The sequence below is a fragment of the Rhineura floridana genome, chromosome 2 (assembly GCF_030035675.1).
Source record: "Rhineura floridana isolate rRhiFlo1 chromosome 2, rRhiFlo1.hap2, whole genome shotgun sequence".
Taxonomy (NCBI): domain Eukaryota; kingdom Metazoa; phylum Chordata; class Lepidosauria; order Squamata; family Rhineuridae; genus Rhineura; species Rhineura floridana.
Window position 1 is genome coordinate 79,714,598 of NC_084481.1, and position 17,455 is coordinate 79,732,052.

A 17,455-nucleotide genomic window follows, 5' to 3' on the forward strand; every position below is an offset into this window, starting at 1 on the left:
GGAACTTGCTTCCCTTTGACCTTCGGCATGCCCCCTCCCTGATGAACTTTCACCGCGCCTTAAAAACCTGGCTTTTCAGGCAGGCCTATGGGATCTCTGGGGTGGGTTAGGTTTTATACTGTATCAGTGTAGGATGGTTTTTTAGATGATATGATATTAATACTGTGATTGTTATGAATATGTTGATATTGTATTTTATATTGTGTACGTCGCCCAGAGTGTCCGTTAAGTCGGACAGATGGGCGACTAATAAATAAAATTTTATTATTATTATTATTAACTAATTCTAGTATTGTCCTCATCCTCATCCCTGTTAAATCTACAAGGGCAACCCTGGAACTAAAGAGAAGGAAGCTGAACAGCAGTACCACCCCTTGGACTAGTTGTAAATAGGAAGGCAGGTAGGGGGGTGTTGGTTGAGGGCAGACAGAGATTGATTGGGCAGTGCCCCATTTGCCCTAATAGACAAGTCTCCACTGATACTGCCTAGGAAGGCAAGCATCATTTTGAAGGGGTTATGAAAGACAACATCTCAATACAAATAGAAATGAATATTGTGCAGTCATCTTATATTGAACATATTGGTCTGAAACAGTATTTGACAGAAGTTATATCTAAGGTGGCATAAGCAGTGGCCTGAATCAATGCCATCTGTGCCAAGCAATGACTACCTTTGTTTAACTAGAAGGGCCAGCAGTGCGATGAGAGCACCTCTGGTGTCAGATGCACTGTAGGATTCTGAGCAAATGGGGAAAAAAACAAAGGCACCAACTATGTGCCAGGAAGTCCATGGAAATGCTATGCAGAAAAAAGATCTACTGAATGCAAATCAAGTAAAAGAGATTGCTAGCAAGCATGGGAAAAGAGCAGAGATTAGCAAAAAGAGTGTTATTTCTACATTATACTCCCTAGAATAATGTCCAGTCCTGCAGGAGTCAAGACATCAAGTTCTCTCACAAGGCGAAAGAATCTCTTCACACACCAAACACTACAGAGGTTGTTAGACATCTTGAGACTGCACTGTCCAGTGCAATTATTTTTAATAAATAAATAATTAAATAGCCACACTTCTTGGATATTAGACCATAAGGCAAGTTAAGAACCAGTTCATGCACAATCCTCATCTTCATGTGAGTAATCTTGATCCTATCTTGGCTATACAAACACCTTCAGTCATACAAACTTGGTTCATAAACAAGGCTTTTTGTAAACAGACACAGCTGTTTATCTATGATGATAAACAACTGAAGGCGACTACAAGAAAGAGGGCCTTCTCAGTAGTGGCCCCCGAACTTTGGATCACCCTTCCTGATGAGGTACGCCTGGCGCCTACGCTACTATCTTTTCGGCGCCAGGTGAAAACCTTCCTCTTTTCCCAGGCTTTTTTTTTTTTTTCCCAATAATTTTTATTCAGATTCCCATAAAACACACAAAACAAAATCACAAAACATTCAAAGACAAAAAACAAAATCAAAAATAGTCAAACAAAAAGAAAAAAAAAAAAAAAAAAACAAAAATAAAAAATAAAGAGTAAAATATTGACTTCCCATTTGTCAAAGATCAAATCAGTTATAAGTCTATAATATATAACAATCCTGTCTCTTAAGTCATATTATAAAATCACTTTCCTCCAGTAGTTATCTTACTTAATCATCAAATCTCATAAACATTACTTTATTCTTTCCACAAAAAGTCAAAGAGAGGTTTCAATTCTTTAAGAAATATATCTATCAAATTTTTTTTTCCAGATAAGCATATCGATTAATCCATCTCATTACTAATTATGATAATCTTATTGTCATAACCATAGTCAAAATAAACATTTCAATTAATCCATCACATCAGAATCTGTTAGGTTCAGTAATTTCAGTAGCCATTGTTCTATTATCTCTATTGGTTCCATTTTCCATCTTCCATCTTCAGTAGTCTTGTTAAGTCCAGTAATTTCAATATCCAATCTTCCATTATCAGTATTCCATAATAATCTTGCTGTCAAAGCCATAGTCATATAGTAAGAGTCTGATGGGAATTACCTCTATCCCAAATATTTTCTTGCCATCCATTCTGAATAGGTTGCTGAAATACTGCTGTAAAATCATATCTCTGTTCTTTTTTTCAAAATACACTGGGTCATCTCTTAAAAGTTTTTCCATTGTCACATGGCTGCAGTTAATTCCATAGATTTTCTCTATATTGGGCTCCATCACATCATTCCAGTCCAGAAGATTATCCATGCCATTGATAACTTTATCTCTAGAATCTTCATTAATTTCTTCAGAGATAACATTGAGTTCCAAACAATAGATTTTATTTCTAAAGTCCATAGACTCCAAATCTTGTTCCTGTTCCACGTTTGTTCCAATCTCCGGGATCTCCTCTCTCACAGGGACCCCTATTCCAGTCTCCAGGGTCTCCTCTCTCACAGGGACCCCTGTTCCAATCTCCGGGGTCTCCTCTCTCACAGGGACCCCTTCCAGGGTCACCTCTCTCACAGGGACCCTTATATCTTTAATCTCCTGCTTCATTTTACTCAATTCAATTTTCGTTATCTCAATCTCATCCATTATTTTCTGAAACATAGTTATTTCCAGATTCTCAGCCACTTTCTTAATTGCCATTTTAAAAGAAAAATATAGGAAAACCACTTCTTATTTCAGCAACAATTGGGTTAATACTCCAAACTTGGTGACATCACAGTATAAACAGAGCAGACAGCCTTATCTCTCCAATAGTTAAGTAAACAAAATGCAGTTCCCAGGATCGAAACAATTAATGGCAATCGTCAAGAAACAGATTCGTCAAAATAAAATAGACCAAAAGGAGAGTAGTCTCAAAACAGTATAGTATTTTTCAAAATAAAAATCTGGAATAGAAATCCCTCTTCTGTGTATATCTTTAGAATGCAAATCCAGGACAGCTTTTTGCAACAAAAACAGAGATAAGCTATTAATTAGTGCGTAGCAGAGAGAAGTTATGGCTCCCCAGTGAGATGTCAAAAACCGATCAATCTGGCAAATCTCTTTTAAACAGCAACAATTTAAGTCAAGTAAAAGAAAAATATAGAAAGAAGGGTGCTTGCCTGTTAGTGCGTTCTCTCTTAGAAGATAAGATGAACGTTCGCTTTAACAGATAGAGCTTGCTGTTGAAAATCCGTCCCACCTTCGTCGGCTGGACCTCGTCCCATAAATTAATGAGATCTGGTCGTCCCAACAAAAATAGGCTTTGAGGTTAATCTCTTCGTTTCTCCCTACCCGGGAGAAGTTTAATCAGTCAAAAAAAAAAGAAAAAACTGACTGATATATCTGAATAAGCTTCTTTTGAGGCAGGAGCCCGTCTCAAAAGCAGGCACAGGCTAAGTCACCCTTCCCGGAAGTCCTCTTTTCCCAGGCTTTTTAACATCCTAACATCTTAGTATGTTAGTATCTTAGTTTTGTATTGAAACACTTTGTATTTTGGTATTTTGTATTGTCTATTCATTGGCATTTCAGTATGGATTTAATTATGTTTTAACTTTTTAGTCGTTGTTGTATGTCCTTATTGTTGATCATGTTGATCATGTGGTTTTAAATTGTATATGAAATGTTTTTTATCTTGATGTACACCGCCCAGAGAGCTTCGGCTATGGGGCGGTATAAAAATTTAATTAATTAATTAAATAAATAAATAAATAAAATAAAAATAAACGCAATGGCATTTACTTGGTCCATTGCTGAGTTGGGATTTGAACCCAAATCTTCCTGGATTGACCTGCAACATTTCAAAGTAGCCAGGTTGGTGTTCAAGTTGCATCCAATAACCACTTCTCCTTGTAGCCAGTCTACTACAGACTGTACAACTGTGGTCTGATTTCCAATATTTGACCAAGATTCTTTTCCTTTTTGTGAGATGTTTCCTATAGAAGCATGCATGAGTATGAAGCAGCCTGGTTGAGATGCAACACAATTGCCTGCTGCATGAATGAGGCACAGTAAGTCTCAGGCTCCCACACCCTATGCTCCTCCTCTCTCTCAAATGCTAGAGAAGATCATAAGCATCCAATTTCAATTTTCAACAAACCATAGTACCTTATGACATCCAAACTCAAGGAACTATGGTTTGTTTAAATCATGGTTTAATTCCTGGCTTATTCTCACTAATCATATTTTAAATAAACATAGTTATCCAAGTTTGGACTTCACAGGGAACTGTGGTTTGTTTAAAATTAAAAGAGAAAGCTGCCAATTTCCTCCTTATGGACAGCAAAGAGGAGAATAGAGAAGACGGAGTGCACAAGCCTGAGGTTCACCATGGCACATGTATGTAGTAGGAAACCATGCTTTTCTGTTATGTCTGAACCAGGCTTAAGTTTTTCAAAATCACCTATTACAGGGATAGCCAACCTGGTGCCTTCCAGATATTGCTGGACTACAACTCCCATCATGCCTAACTATTGGCCTTCCTGACTCAGGCTGATGGGAACTGGAAGCAACAATATTTGTAGGACACTATTTGGAGAGCACCAGGTTGATTACCCTTGACCTATGGCATCAGTGACGCATAAATGTAATTGTAACCCAAAAGGACAATAAGGCAACTTTTCCTGATATAAAAAGTATAGCTATATAGAAATAAATATCTTATTTTTAGACAAATAAGATCACTGATTATATAAGATAGGATGTCAAATCCCTTCTTGGTATAAATATTTCCAAATTGAGCATTTGGAGTGAAATATTGAATCAAGTTTACATGAAAAACTTAACTGAATTTGAAAGCTGATTAATAGAGAAAGCAATTTTATATTAAATTTGAACTAGATTGTCAAACCCTACATTGTTAAATAGACATAATATTTATATCATAGGATGAGAAGTACTATGAGAAAAAGGTAATACTTTGTCACTATTCCTTAAATTTATGGGGAAATTATTACAAATCAACAATCCAAAGGTATATTGCTCCTTACAAGTTACATAACAACAACAGAAAAAGATGGAATATTCCTTTGCAAAGAAATTTTGGGATCCATTTCTGAGTGCTATGAATGAAATTCTAGGTTATTCTGTATATCTTGATCCATTTCTTTTTCTATTAATGTATGTAAAGTTGTAAAAAGGATAGAGAACCTGTAGTATCAATGAAATTACTATATGCAAAATACTGGAGTCTGAATAATATACCCATAGTGTATGGATGAAAATAAAATTTTATTTTATTTATTTTATTCTATTTATTAGTAGCCCATCTGGCTGGAAACCCAGCCACTCTGAGCGACGTACAAAATAAAGGCATATAAACATCAAACATAAAAGTATATAAACATCAAAAAAACAAGCAATAAAACTAAACAACAAAGTAGAAGCTATCCCCCAACCCACACAGCCCAACCCAAAGATCAGAAAGTCCTCCTAAAGAAGCTGTGTTTGAAGGCTGGAGGGTGGGGCAAGGCAGGTGGAAGCAGCCTCCCCTGATGGCAACAGAGTCTCTCTACCCTCACATATGGAACTATGGTAGATTAAGGGCCATGGAAATGGTTTGAAGGCACATCCCACATTATTCAGGAACACTCCCGTTCCCCTGAGAGAAGGGATGATTGCATCAGTCTATTTCAATCTGTGTCAGATGGAAAGTGCATTCCATCCTGTATTCACATCAAGGTGCAAATCTGGTGTTTTTTTTAAAAAATCCACAAAATGCATTGTTGGAGGGGTTTTTTCACAAAGTAAGTGTTTTTATAGATGTTTTACCCTAAAATAGGTATTTTTGTATGAATGTTAACCCAATACACATATTTTATACATTTCTGAATGTTTTTTGAGATGAGAACTACACCACAACATTCAGAGTGGTGTAAAAAACGTAAAAATAACTGCATTGTGATCTGCATATTAGTTCAGCAAGTGAAAATCTGGTCAGTTCATTTAAAAATGCAGACTGAAATAAATCTTTGAGCATACCCACCTGAGGAGCTTTTTGGGAGGTGCTGTAGCAGGGAGGAGAGCAAGAGAAACTTTCTTTCCTTGAGCTTAGCTTACCATGGGACCCCAGCCAATGTAAATAAAATACTTTTTAGAAAAGATGTTTTTTTATTAATGGTTGGATAAATCAATACTGGGGAAATACAAATCCTTTGTTTTAGCTTTCTTTTAAAATCTATTTGGTTACATTGTCATGACCATTATGATGATGCCTTTATTTGTTAGTGTGGGAAGAAGCTATAGTATAGGTGCTCCTCAACATTTTAATTAATGACTTGGTAGAGGAGATGCAGGGAATGCTTATCAAATTTGCAGATGATACAAAACTGAGATGAATAACTAATACCCTGGAGGACAGAAACAAAATTGAAAGTGATTTTGATAGGCTGGAGCATTGGGCTGAAAACAATGGAATGAAATTTAACAGCGATAAGTGCAAAGTTCTACAGTTAGGAAAAAGAAACCAACTGCACAGTTACAAGATGGGGGATACTTGGCTCAGCAACACTACATGGAATTGTTGTTGATCACAAGCTGAATATGAGCCAACAGTGTGATGTGGCTGCAAAAAAGGCAAATGCTATATTAGGCTGCATTAAACGAAGTATAGTTTCCATATCGCGTGAAGTACTAGTTCCCCTCTATTCAGCACTGGTTAGGCCTCATCTTGAATACTGCATCCAGTTCTGGTCTCCGCACTTCAAGAAGGATGCAGACAAACTGGAACAGGTTCAGAGGAGAGCAACAGGGATGATCAGGGGACTGGAAACAAAGCCCCATGAGCAGAGACTGAAAGAACTGGGCATGTTTAGCCTTGAGAAGAGAAGACTGGGGAGCAGGGGCATGATAGCACTTTGCAAGTACTTGAAAGGGTGTCACACAGAGGACGGCCAGGATATCTTCTCAATCATCCCAGGATGCAGAAAACAGAATAATGGGCTGAAGGGACAGGAAGCCAGATTTCGAAAAAACATCAGGAAAAATTTCCTAACTGTTAGGGCAATAAGACAATGGAACCAATTCCATAGGGGAGGTGGTGGGCTCTCCAACCCTGGAGGCATTCAAGAGGCAGCTGGACAGCCACATGTTGGATATGTTTTAAGTTGAATTCCTGCATTGAGCAGGGGGCTGAACTCCATGGCATTATAGGACCCTTCCAACTTTACAATTCTATGATTTAAAATGATTAAATAAAAAAGCAAAAGCAACCTATGGGCAAATGAATGGGACAACTCCTGTTCTTATTTTATTTTTTTAAATAGTCTTAATTTTTTACAAGGAGGCATAACAGAGATGGGAAGAAAGATGCCTTTGCAGTTTTATAATTGTTGCTGAACCCTGCTACTTCCAGAAAGACAACAGAGATGTATTTCCAGGATATCCTCTTTTCACACACAAACTCTCTCTCACTTGCCATTTGTTCAGGGACATTTACTACTGCTGCACTTAATGGACTGTAATAAAATAAACTGCTTCCAGTTAGACACGAGGGTCATGTCATCAGCTGTGTAATGCCATTTTATAGCAGCACACAGAGCATTGAATGGAAGCAATACTTGAAATAGTTAATGCAGGAGTGTATGATAATGCATCTATCCCTGAATATCCAAATGCCTCTCTCCAAAGCAAGAAACTGCAACAATGCATTGCTTTCCTGTACACCATGCTCACCTCTGCCATTCATTGCTCCTGATCCTTGCAAGCCTCCTAATTTATCATCCTCCCTTTCTGGTGGCCCTTTGCTTTAACTGATATTCTGGCTTAAAAGTGGAAGCCCACAAAAATGGCAGAGAATAATCTGTGAGTGGAAGATTGGTAAATTTAGACAGAACATGCCCAGCCCTTTCCGATACCTTTGTGTGAAGGATGCTTCCATAAATAGCACTAAGAAAATATAGTGACAGGCACCTCCCTAGATTCCTGAAACATTATCCTCTTTAACCCTTGCCTGGCAGGGCTAGTCCGTGTTCCTTTATATTGGTGTAATCAATAAAGTCAAAGCAAACTGTGATAACCTGTCCCTTCTACTTTGGCCTTGTGTAATGCGCAATTTGGGCCAGATCTTTTAAAGGTGTAACCAACTTAGTTTATCCAATTTCATTATCTTCAACATAAGCAGCCTGCCCGTTAGCATGTGTGTTATGTTTCATTCGCTTATGTGTTCCTTTCTGTCACTTACAGCAGGGGCCTGCCACACCTTTTCCCTAACCAGCCCCAATAAGGAAATATGCTGTGGATTCTAACTGCTGGTGTTCCTTTTCTTGCTTCAGTGTAGGGGATTACCTCAGGCTTTCCCTCTCAATGGAGACTGGCTGATAGACAGCTTCTGCCTCCTCCAAACCAATATTACTAACTATCAACATTCTTTTAATTCATGTACTGTGTATTCCCCTCACTTCGGAACTTTTCAGGTTTGCACCAGGTTTCTTTCTATGTGGGGGAAATTAAAGCTACTCAGCTTTAGCCTCAGCTACTCAGGAATACCACTCCCTGGTATCTTACTATCAAGACAGTTGAATGCAGAGGCCCTTTGTCTCCCACACCCTTTAGATTAATGGATGGCACACAGAGGGACATATTGAAGTATCACCTTACTGCAGCACGAAGAATGTTGGTGCAGTATTACCAACAGAAATTGCTCCACAAGCACCGAAATTAAAAGTTGAGACCCAGTTCATTGGCTCATGTGATTATACTGTAAGGATTGCAGTTCACAGGATCGTGCTGTAAGAATTACAGCTTTATTATTAATTTATACATTTTTATCCCATCATCCTTCTAAGGAGGTCAGGTTCTCCTCTCCTAATGTTTTTTCTCACAACTCTGTGAGTTAGATTATCCTGAGAGAGAGTGACTAACCTAAGGTCACCTAGTGAGATTTACAGCTGCAAAGATTTGACCCCATGTTTCCCTCAGTCATGGTTCAACATAAAGGGTGATGACAGCTGAGACACTATTCTTCACACTAAGATATCCCATGTTATGAAATCCTTTAAGTTGTGTTCATGTATGATTCCCTCTACTTACTACCCTGAATAATTATTTCAGCTCTCCATTTATATTTAGTAAATAGATGAAGAAACAAGGATGAGAAAAGGAATGGGCTTCTTCTGGCCTGGATCGTATGTTAAGTACCTGCCATATTAACTGTAGGCATGAGCTAGTTGTTCACTGCCCACATGATAAGTTTTCTTAGTTCAGATGCATTGAGATAATGATATTGACATGGGACTGCTGTGGAATAACTAAGAAATTCCTCCCTCAAGAAAAAAGAAAGAAAAGAAAAAACAGATGGATGCCAGCATTACGTATTTCCAGAAGGTCTGCAAACAGTATGTAGGCTGATAAATATTTTCTGTCCTTAGTGTGTGTACTCCAGTACAGTGTGAGGCCTCCACCCTTCCTTTCCTATCACCCCACAACCCAAACATTAGCATTTCTCATATATTTCCAATACTTTGCCTTGTTTTGAGAAACGATGCTGAATGTGGGTTGCATTACCAAAATATATGACACAGATAAATACTGTGCTTTTTATAATGATGAAATAACCTTATTTCCTCTGCTATCCAACAGAGACACAATCAAGATCTGCAGTTATCTGTCTTTCTATTAGGTAAGGAATTAATTTGAACAGCAAAGCCTGAGAGTCCCCCCCCCAAAGATCCAAAGGTAATTTAATCAGGCCATCACTGTGGTGGGGAATGCACACCATGTGGACTGCCTCCTATTGCTTGGCAATGTACCCCACACAGTTGACCTAATTGAAACATGGTCTGTAGGCTTCAACCACAGGAAGATTGCAGCTTTTCTCTATAAATTCATTTCCTTTGCACATGTGGAATCCTAAGGGCCCTCTCTGCATTTCTTCCCTCCATGCTGGAAGGGAAAAGAGAAAAACTAACCCAGCTAAGCAAACCACGTTTTTCTAACTTGGATGACAGAAGCTCCAAGTATGATTGGTTCCTCCCACTCCCCTGCGTTCTACCAAATGCTTGTGCTGCTCAGTAGGTGATGACTTGCCAGACCGTCTGGTTCCATCCCAGACCCAAAAACCACAAGTCATTTCTTTTACTGGTATCTAGCTACAAGACTGAAAGAAACCAAATCCAATTGACAGCCACTACCCCACCATCTATAGAAGATTAATACTCTCTGAGAAATAGAAAACTGCAGCCTGCTTCTTTTGTGAGGAAAGCAGACTACTGCAATAGGTGGCATGAAGTATGTTTTGTTTTAATATGTTTTTAAAGATGTTTGTTTGAATATGTTTTAAAGTTGTTTTTAAGATGTCTTAGGGTGTTTTAGTGTTTTTTGTTTGTCACCGTGGGCTCTTTCTGGGAGCAACGGTGGGTTACAAATAAAATAAAGTACCCAAGTTAGGTATTTTAAAAAAGAAGTAGGAAGATTCAAAGTGATATGGCACAAAAAGTAGTGATCTTTGGCAATTATCTAGGTCCATTAGGCATCATATTTTGTCACAAGCTACAGATAGAGAAGCCTGGCACCATCACTTGGCAGCAGCACTTCTACTATTCCAACAAACTTTGGCTTGTTGTAGCAGGTATGAAGAAGAAACTCAAGTGCTTCCCTCCCTTCTTCCTCTCATACACCTGGTTGCAGAGATTTCCAAACTTGTTAGAGAACAGTTTCCCATAATTTCCAAAGAAGGAAACTGAGGTTCACAAACCAGGAAGTCTCCTCTCAAGCTGGGCATGCACGAGGAAGCGGGGGGGGGAGGAGCACTCAAGCTGGTCACTTGTTCCCGTCACAATAAACTAGTTTTTGGGGACTGACAGCATTTACGTCAGAGATTATTGCCTCTCAGAACTACTGGGTGTGTACAAGCATCTCCAATGCTGGATGCTGAGCATTGCACTGTGGGACAGAAAACACAGCAGCTGTCCAACACCAATTGGAGCTCAGCCACTCAGTTTCCAACTTACTGTAGCACCACCTGCCCAGAGGGGAAGGGATGACCGGCAGCTGCCTGAGACACCAAAAGGTGATATTACTTGAGACACCCAATTGTAATATTGACCTCCAAGACCATTATGGCTAAAAGACAGTTTTAGACAGTTATACTATCCATTACTTGTTGGGATCTGTGATTAAGCCTCTACCACAGCTAGCATATGTACTAGTTGCCTCAAAAGCTGACTTTTCCTTCCCTAAAGAATCCCCTTTTTATTTCTCCTCTCAAGAGGAAACTGTTCGAAACTACATGTTTTGGAGACCCTTCTCAACATATCATCTAGTTCTGCTAGAAAGCCTGGTAGAAGGCAACAAACCTTAATTTGGGGTACCTTACATCAACTTGAATATATCCAAAGCAGATCAGCTTTCTTCAGAACAGCCAGAGGTGAGTTATTCTTGGCTCTTGCGCTGCTGGCTACTTCCAACAATTAGTTCAGTGATTTTGCTTTACAAGTCACATAAAATACATTTGCTAGCAACTTGGGGTTTATATCCCTGATTAATTCCTCATGTTGCTAATTGCAGAAACATATATATTTGGCTACAACATTGATGTTTGATTCACAGTAATACTCAAGAAAAAAAAAGCCCTTATCCCTTACCTTTTCTGCATCTTGCTCAAAAAGTCGAAGTTGAAAGCACTGGTCTAGTTTCAGTTTGCGGACATGCCACATCTGATGCAAATGTTGCCGTGTTGAATGCAGCTTGTCCAAAAGGCTGGTGATCTTTGGCACAAGACTTTGGAAATCTGCACTGCCTGGAATGCAGTTCCTACCAGAGAAACCATCACTGCACCTTATGCATTGTAATAACCTCTGACCCTCACGATCCAATTCTTCTACTGGAGCTTTAATTACTTTCTTCTTGAGCTGTGTGTGTTCATCTATCAGTCTTCTTGAGCCCTCCACATCCACAGGAAATTCCTTCCTAGCCAGCATTTCCTGAAGGTCCTCTAGCCTGGATAACAAATGGATGGCACTGTTGAAAAACTCTTCCAAGGAGACTCTCAACTCTATCCATTCATCATGATTGTAATCCAAGGATCCTTCAAATTCCTCTGTTAGTTGGGAGGGATCAACAAGTTTAGCTAATCCTTCAACAGAGACCATGCTTGTCTAAGGAAAGAAAAAGATATTGAAATGTGTTGTCAGTGAAAGAAAAAGAAACGCTCTAATACTGGAATCTAAAAAATATCAGTAATGAGCTATTTATCAGGCAGTATCATGGGAAGGAAAGGAGTAAGAGGGAAATGACACTGGCGGCCAGGTCTAATAAGAATTCTTCCCTCTCTCCCCCACTGAATGCATTATGACATTAAGGGAACTGGCAGGGGACAGAAGCAACTGCACCGAAAGACTGACTTACCCACCACTCTAACAAGTGAAGGGGAGTAAGGTTTTTTCCTCAAGAGGCATTGTAAATAAGGGGGACCTCTTACGGCATGGCAGCACCATCACAGGTTTTAAAAAGCCAGCAAAGAATGAAACATTGGCTCTGTTCCCTGCCAGCTCCTTGGGGATATGATCCAATCACTGAAAACTACCACTGTGAAAATGCAATTCCCAGTTCCCAACCCCATATCTTTCATTCAGGACGCCTTAAAAATCAACTCAGTGAGGGATGGGCCTAGAAAACCGGTTGAGCATTGCCACTTGGTAGGAATGGATGGGTCTGTCAATTTCTGTTCCCTCAATTTCTTATTTTTTCAACCACAAATTCAGTTCACATCTCTTCAGCAATCTGTGGATTTCTTTTTTTAAATATCCTCATGAAAATTCATCAGCATTCTACTGTGAATTTCTCCAAACAAATAACAAATAAATAAATTTGTTTGCAATTTTGACCAATGTATACATTTTTGCAAGCATAAGAACATAAGAAGAGCCTGCTGGATCAGGCCAGTGGCCCATCTAGTCCAGCATCCTGTTCTCACAGTGGCCAACCAGGTGCCTGGGGGAAGCCCGCAAGCAGGACCCGAGTGCAAGAACACTCTCCCCTCCTGAGGCTTCCGGCAACTGGTTTTCAGAAGCATGCTGCCTCTGAAACTGGAGTGCATACCGCAGATCAGAAAAGGTACCGCCAGGGCCAAGAAGATGCCAGCATGGTTAACGAGCAAAGTCAAGGAAGCTCTTAGAGGCAAAAAGTCTTCTTTCAGAAAATGGAAGGCTTGTCCGAATGAAGAAAATAAAAAAGAACACAAACTCTGGCAAAAGAAATGCAAGAAGACAATAAGGGATGCTAAAAAAGAATTTGAGGAGCACATTGCTAAGAACATAAAAACCAACAACAAAAAATTCTATAAATACATTCAAAGCAGGAGACCATCTAGGGAGGCGATTGGACCCTTGGATGATAAGGGAGTCAAAGGTGTACTAAAGAACGATAAGGAGATTGCAGAGAAGCTAAATGAATTCTTTGCATCTGTCTTCACAGTGGAAGATATAGGGCGGATCCCTGAACCTGAACTAACATTTGCAGGAAGGGATTCTGAGGAACTGAGACAAATAGTGGTAACGAGAGAGGAAGTTCTAGGCTTAATGGACAATATAAAAACTGACAAATCACCGGGCCCGGATGGCATCCACCCGAGAGTTCTCAAAGAACTCAAATGTGAAATTGCTGATCTGCTAACTAAAATATGTAACTTGTCCCTCGGGTCCTCCTCCGTGCCTGAGGACTGGAAAGTGCTGCCTCTGACTAGGGTGGCACAGCACAGCCATCACGGCTAGTAGCCATTGATAGCCCTGTCCTGCATGAATTTGTCTAATCTTCTTTTAAAGCTGTCCAAGCTGGTGGCCATTACTGCATCTTGTGGGAGCAAATTCCATAGTTTAACTATGCGCTGAGTAAAGAAGTACTTCCTTTTGTCTGTCCTGAATCTTCCAACATTCAGCTTCTTTGAATGTCCACGAGTTCTAGTATTATGAGAGAGAGAGAAGAACTTCTCTCTATCCACTTTCTCAATGCCATGCATAATTTTATACACTTCTATCATGTCTCCTCTGACCCGCCTTTTCTCTAAACTAAAAAGCCCCAAATGCTGCAACCTTTCCTCGTAAGGGAGTCGCTCCATCCCCTTGATCATTCTGGTTGCCCTCTTCTGAACCTTTTCCAACTCTAGAATATCCTTTTTGAGATGAGGCGACCAGAACTGTACACAGTATTCCAAATGCGGCCGCACCATAGATTTATACAACGGCATTATGATATCGGCTGTTTTATTTTCAATACCTTTCCTAATTATCGCTAGCATGGAATTTGCCTTTTTCACAGCTGCCGCACACTGGGTCGACATTTTCATTGTGCTGTCCACTACAACCCCGAGGTCTCTCTCCTGGTCGGTCACCGCCAGTTCAGACCCCATGAGCGTATATGTGAAATTAAGATTTTTTGCTCCAATATGCATAATTTTACACTTGTTTATATTGAATTGCATTTGCCATTTTTCCGCCCATTCACTCAGTTTGGAGAGGTCTTTTTGGAGCTCTTCACAATCCCTTTTTGTTTTAACAACCCTGAACAATTTAGTGTCATCAGCAAACTTGGCCACTTCACTGCTCACTCCTAATTCTAGGTCATTAATGAACAAGTTGAAAAGTACAGGTCCCATGTGTTTTTATATGCCCTTATGCCATTTCATGAATTTATTCATTTTTATACACACTTCCCCCTAACATATGCAATTTTGGTAAGCTTTGGTTGGTTGAGAACTGCATTGCAAAATTTGGATAGGTGCAAAGTTCGAAGGATGACTGTTTCAGTTCTCAAATTGTTCTAGATAGTGTGAATTAGGCAGTGTTCCAGAAAGTGTGAATTTGCCTTCCAATGAATCAAACGTCTCTCCCATCCCTATCACTTGGTATAGCTTCACACCATCACTACTACCCTACTCTTCTAGATACTCCTGAACTTTAAGCCAAATTCACAGATACTGACTTTATTTTCACGAGAATATGTACAATTTAGAGGATAACAAACTCCTTAGTAGACTACTGTAGTTCCTTGCACAGACACTTTACAATGCAGTTCTGTAAAACAAGTACTGTTAGCTTCCATTTTACAGTTTGAGATCTTGAGGAATATCTGGTTGGGGCAAGCTATTGTTCAGTGCCACTGCTAAGTGTAAAACATTAAGCACTCATATGCACAATCCATGCACTTGCAGGTGGTACCATGCAGGTGATCCACATGGGCAGAATGCACCAAGCCCTGTACAGCGTAATACCTCTTTCTTCAAAGTTGACTTCCTTGGCTTTTAGCTGAACCACAGACATTCTTGTGGAAACATGTATTCAGAATGCAAGATGTAATTTGGTCAAGAAAGCCCACTGAGCTGGAATCCAGCCAAAGGTACCACATAATGTTTTTTTATAAGACGGATTCTGTGTTAATGGGTTGCTTTTAAACTTACATTTCACTGAAAGAACCCTTTTAGAGAGCATTGGGGACTACATTTACTGCATATTCATTGCACAAAGCTTAAGAATTTGTGCTTTCATTGGATTATACTTTCAGAAGCAAACCTTTCTTGAATCACTGGTGCTTTTGAAGCTAAAGTGGCCATTATAAACTTTTTTGGGGCGTGTGTGTGAGGGAAATAATGTTTCCATGACACATCACTTCAAACTGAAGAGTGTGTTTTGTGTCACCATAAATGTAACTCTTTCCCATCACCTTTAGCTATTCTGGCTTCAATGCTCTCCTAAGGAGATATGTTATATTACACTGGATTCTGCTATTTGAATTATACAGGCATGCGACTGGAAGCAGGTCCTTTACCCTGCCAAAATACACATTTCACTGCTTCTTATTTTCTTTCAGATTATTCCAATTGGCTTTTCCCATAGGCAGATCACACAGGCTTCCATATGGCTGCTATTTTTCAACCCTTATTAACTATGATTAAGTCAAATTAATGTAAAAATTAAATACCACTGTGGTATTAACATAATAATTTGCCTTGGATAAGAACCTGTGAGTTCAAATGAAAAAAAAATGTTATAACTATTACTTTATAAAGAATTTACACCAAGATAAGGCCACCCAGTAAATTTATAGCTAAGCAAAAGTTGAAACTAAGGTTTGCCATGGTTCAGGTCCCGCATTTTATGCCCTGGATCAAACTGACTATCACTCAATAAGTAATATAATTGTTTGTTGGAGGTGAGGGAAAGATACACACATGCAAAAAAAAATCTACAGTAGAATTGGCTTCTATCCTTAAAAAATAGTTTTGAATAGACAACAGGGGAAACCCTGGAAGAGACAGTAATTCATATTCTTAGGTTGGGAAATGAAGATAAAGGCCTGCCCATACATCCCATAGCAAAATTTGGTAACTTTCTAGGTTCCCTTGCAATGCTTCCTGCACACTGTACAAACAGTTATCCCTACCTGTATGCTGCTTTTAAAATTACTATGCCTCACCACTCCTTCTAAATCTCACTAGCTTCTCCTATCTTCTTGCTTTTTAAACCTCACAAGTTAAAAGACATTGTCTACTTTTGAAACTATTACTGTTCTTCAGATTTTTTATTCACATATTACACAAAAAGCAATTTCCCATTTGTGCAATGTATTTCTTTCTAGTAACCACTATAGCATACAGAAAGATGACCTGAGCTTATCAAGATTTCATCCAGCATTAGGTCTAGAACTGGTGACCTGAGGCACAGCAGGCAAGAACTCAGCTGAGGAACCATCACTCTGATATAACTGGCACTGACCCTATTGAGCATTCAGAGGCAGGTAAAGACCTAGTTAGTCATCCAGGTTTTTGCTGGAATTTAACGTCTGATTGGATTGTTCTGTATTGCTATTTGGTTGCAATTTACCTGCCTTTGCTTTCTGCTGTTTTTTTATGTATTTGAATTTCATTTTTAGTTGTTTCCAGCTCTTTAATTGTATTTTGCAATTAAGAGCAGGATAGAAGTGTTTTAATTAAAAAACAAAGAGCACCTAGCTGTGGCTATAGAAAATGAAAACATTGCAGGGAGTCTAACTGAACAGGCCAGAACAGAATGCACCATTTGGAGACCCTTGCTATAGGTCTCCAATTCCAATGCAATGAGCACCTGGAATATATAAAAACAAACTGTTCAGTTGGGGAATTTCCAAAAGTTAGAATAGGTGACTCACTCCACATCACCACTTTTGAAAAGAAATCTATCACCCCACTCTGATCACAGATTATACTTTGCGACCTAGTATTTTCAGACCAGTACCATTGACATTTACTGATATCCAATACCAAATAAGGAGACAGCATATTAGATCAATTGGAAAATCACACAATGTATCTATATTAAAGCCATATTTTAGGATGCTTGAACATATGTATATTATAATTGTGTGCTTAAAATGAATTTTTAAAAGATTGAATAATCTCAGAAGGCAGGCTTTCTTGCTCCAAAAGGAGTCTCTCCTGCATCCATGCCAATTCCAGCTGGTAATGGGGTGATTTTCACCTGGACAATGAGAGTCCAAGCTTTGTTGACAAATATTTTTGTAAGCTTTAAGAA

General features: G+C 39.1%; 1 protein-coding gene across 8 annotated transcripts in view; it reads right to left on the reverse strand.

The window, feature by feature from the left end:
* The window catches only part of KALRN (kalirin RhoGEF kinase), an 872,788-nt gene that overhangs the window by 447,935 nt on the left and 407,398 nt on the right, over positions 1-17,455 (reverse strand). For all 8 annotated transcript variants that reach the window (XM_061609058.1, XM_061609049.1, XM_061609051.1 and 5 more), the window contains one exon: positions 11,537-12,049. In XM_061609058.1, coding sequence (XP_061465042.1) covers positions 11,537-12,049 — 513 coding nt within the window. The remainder of the gene's footprint in view (positions 1-11,536; positions 12,050-17,455) is intronic.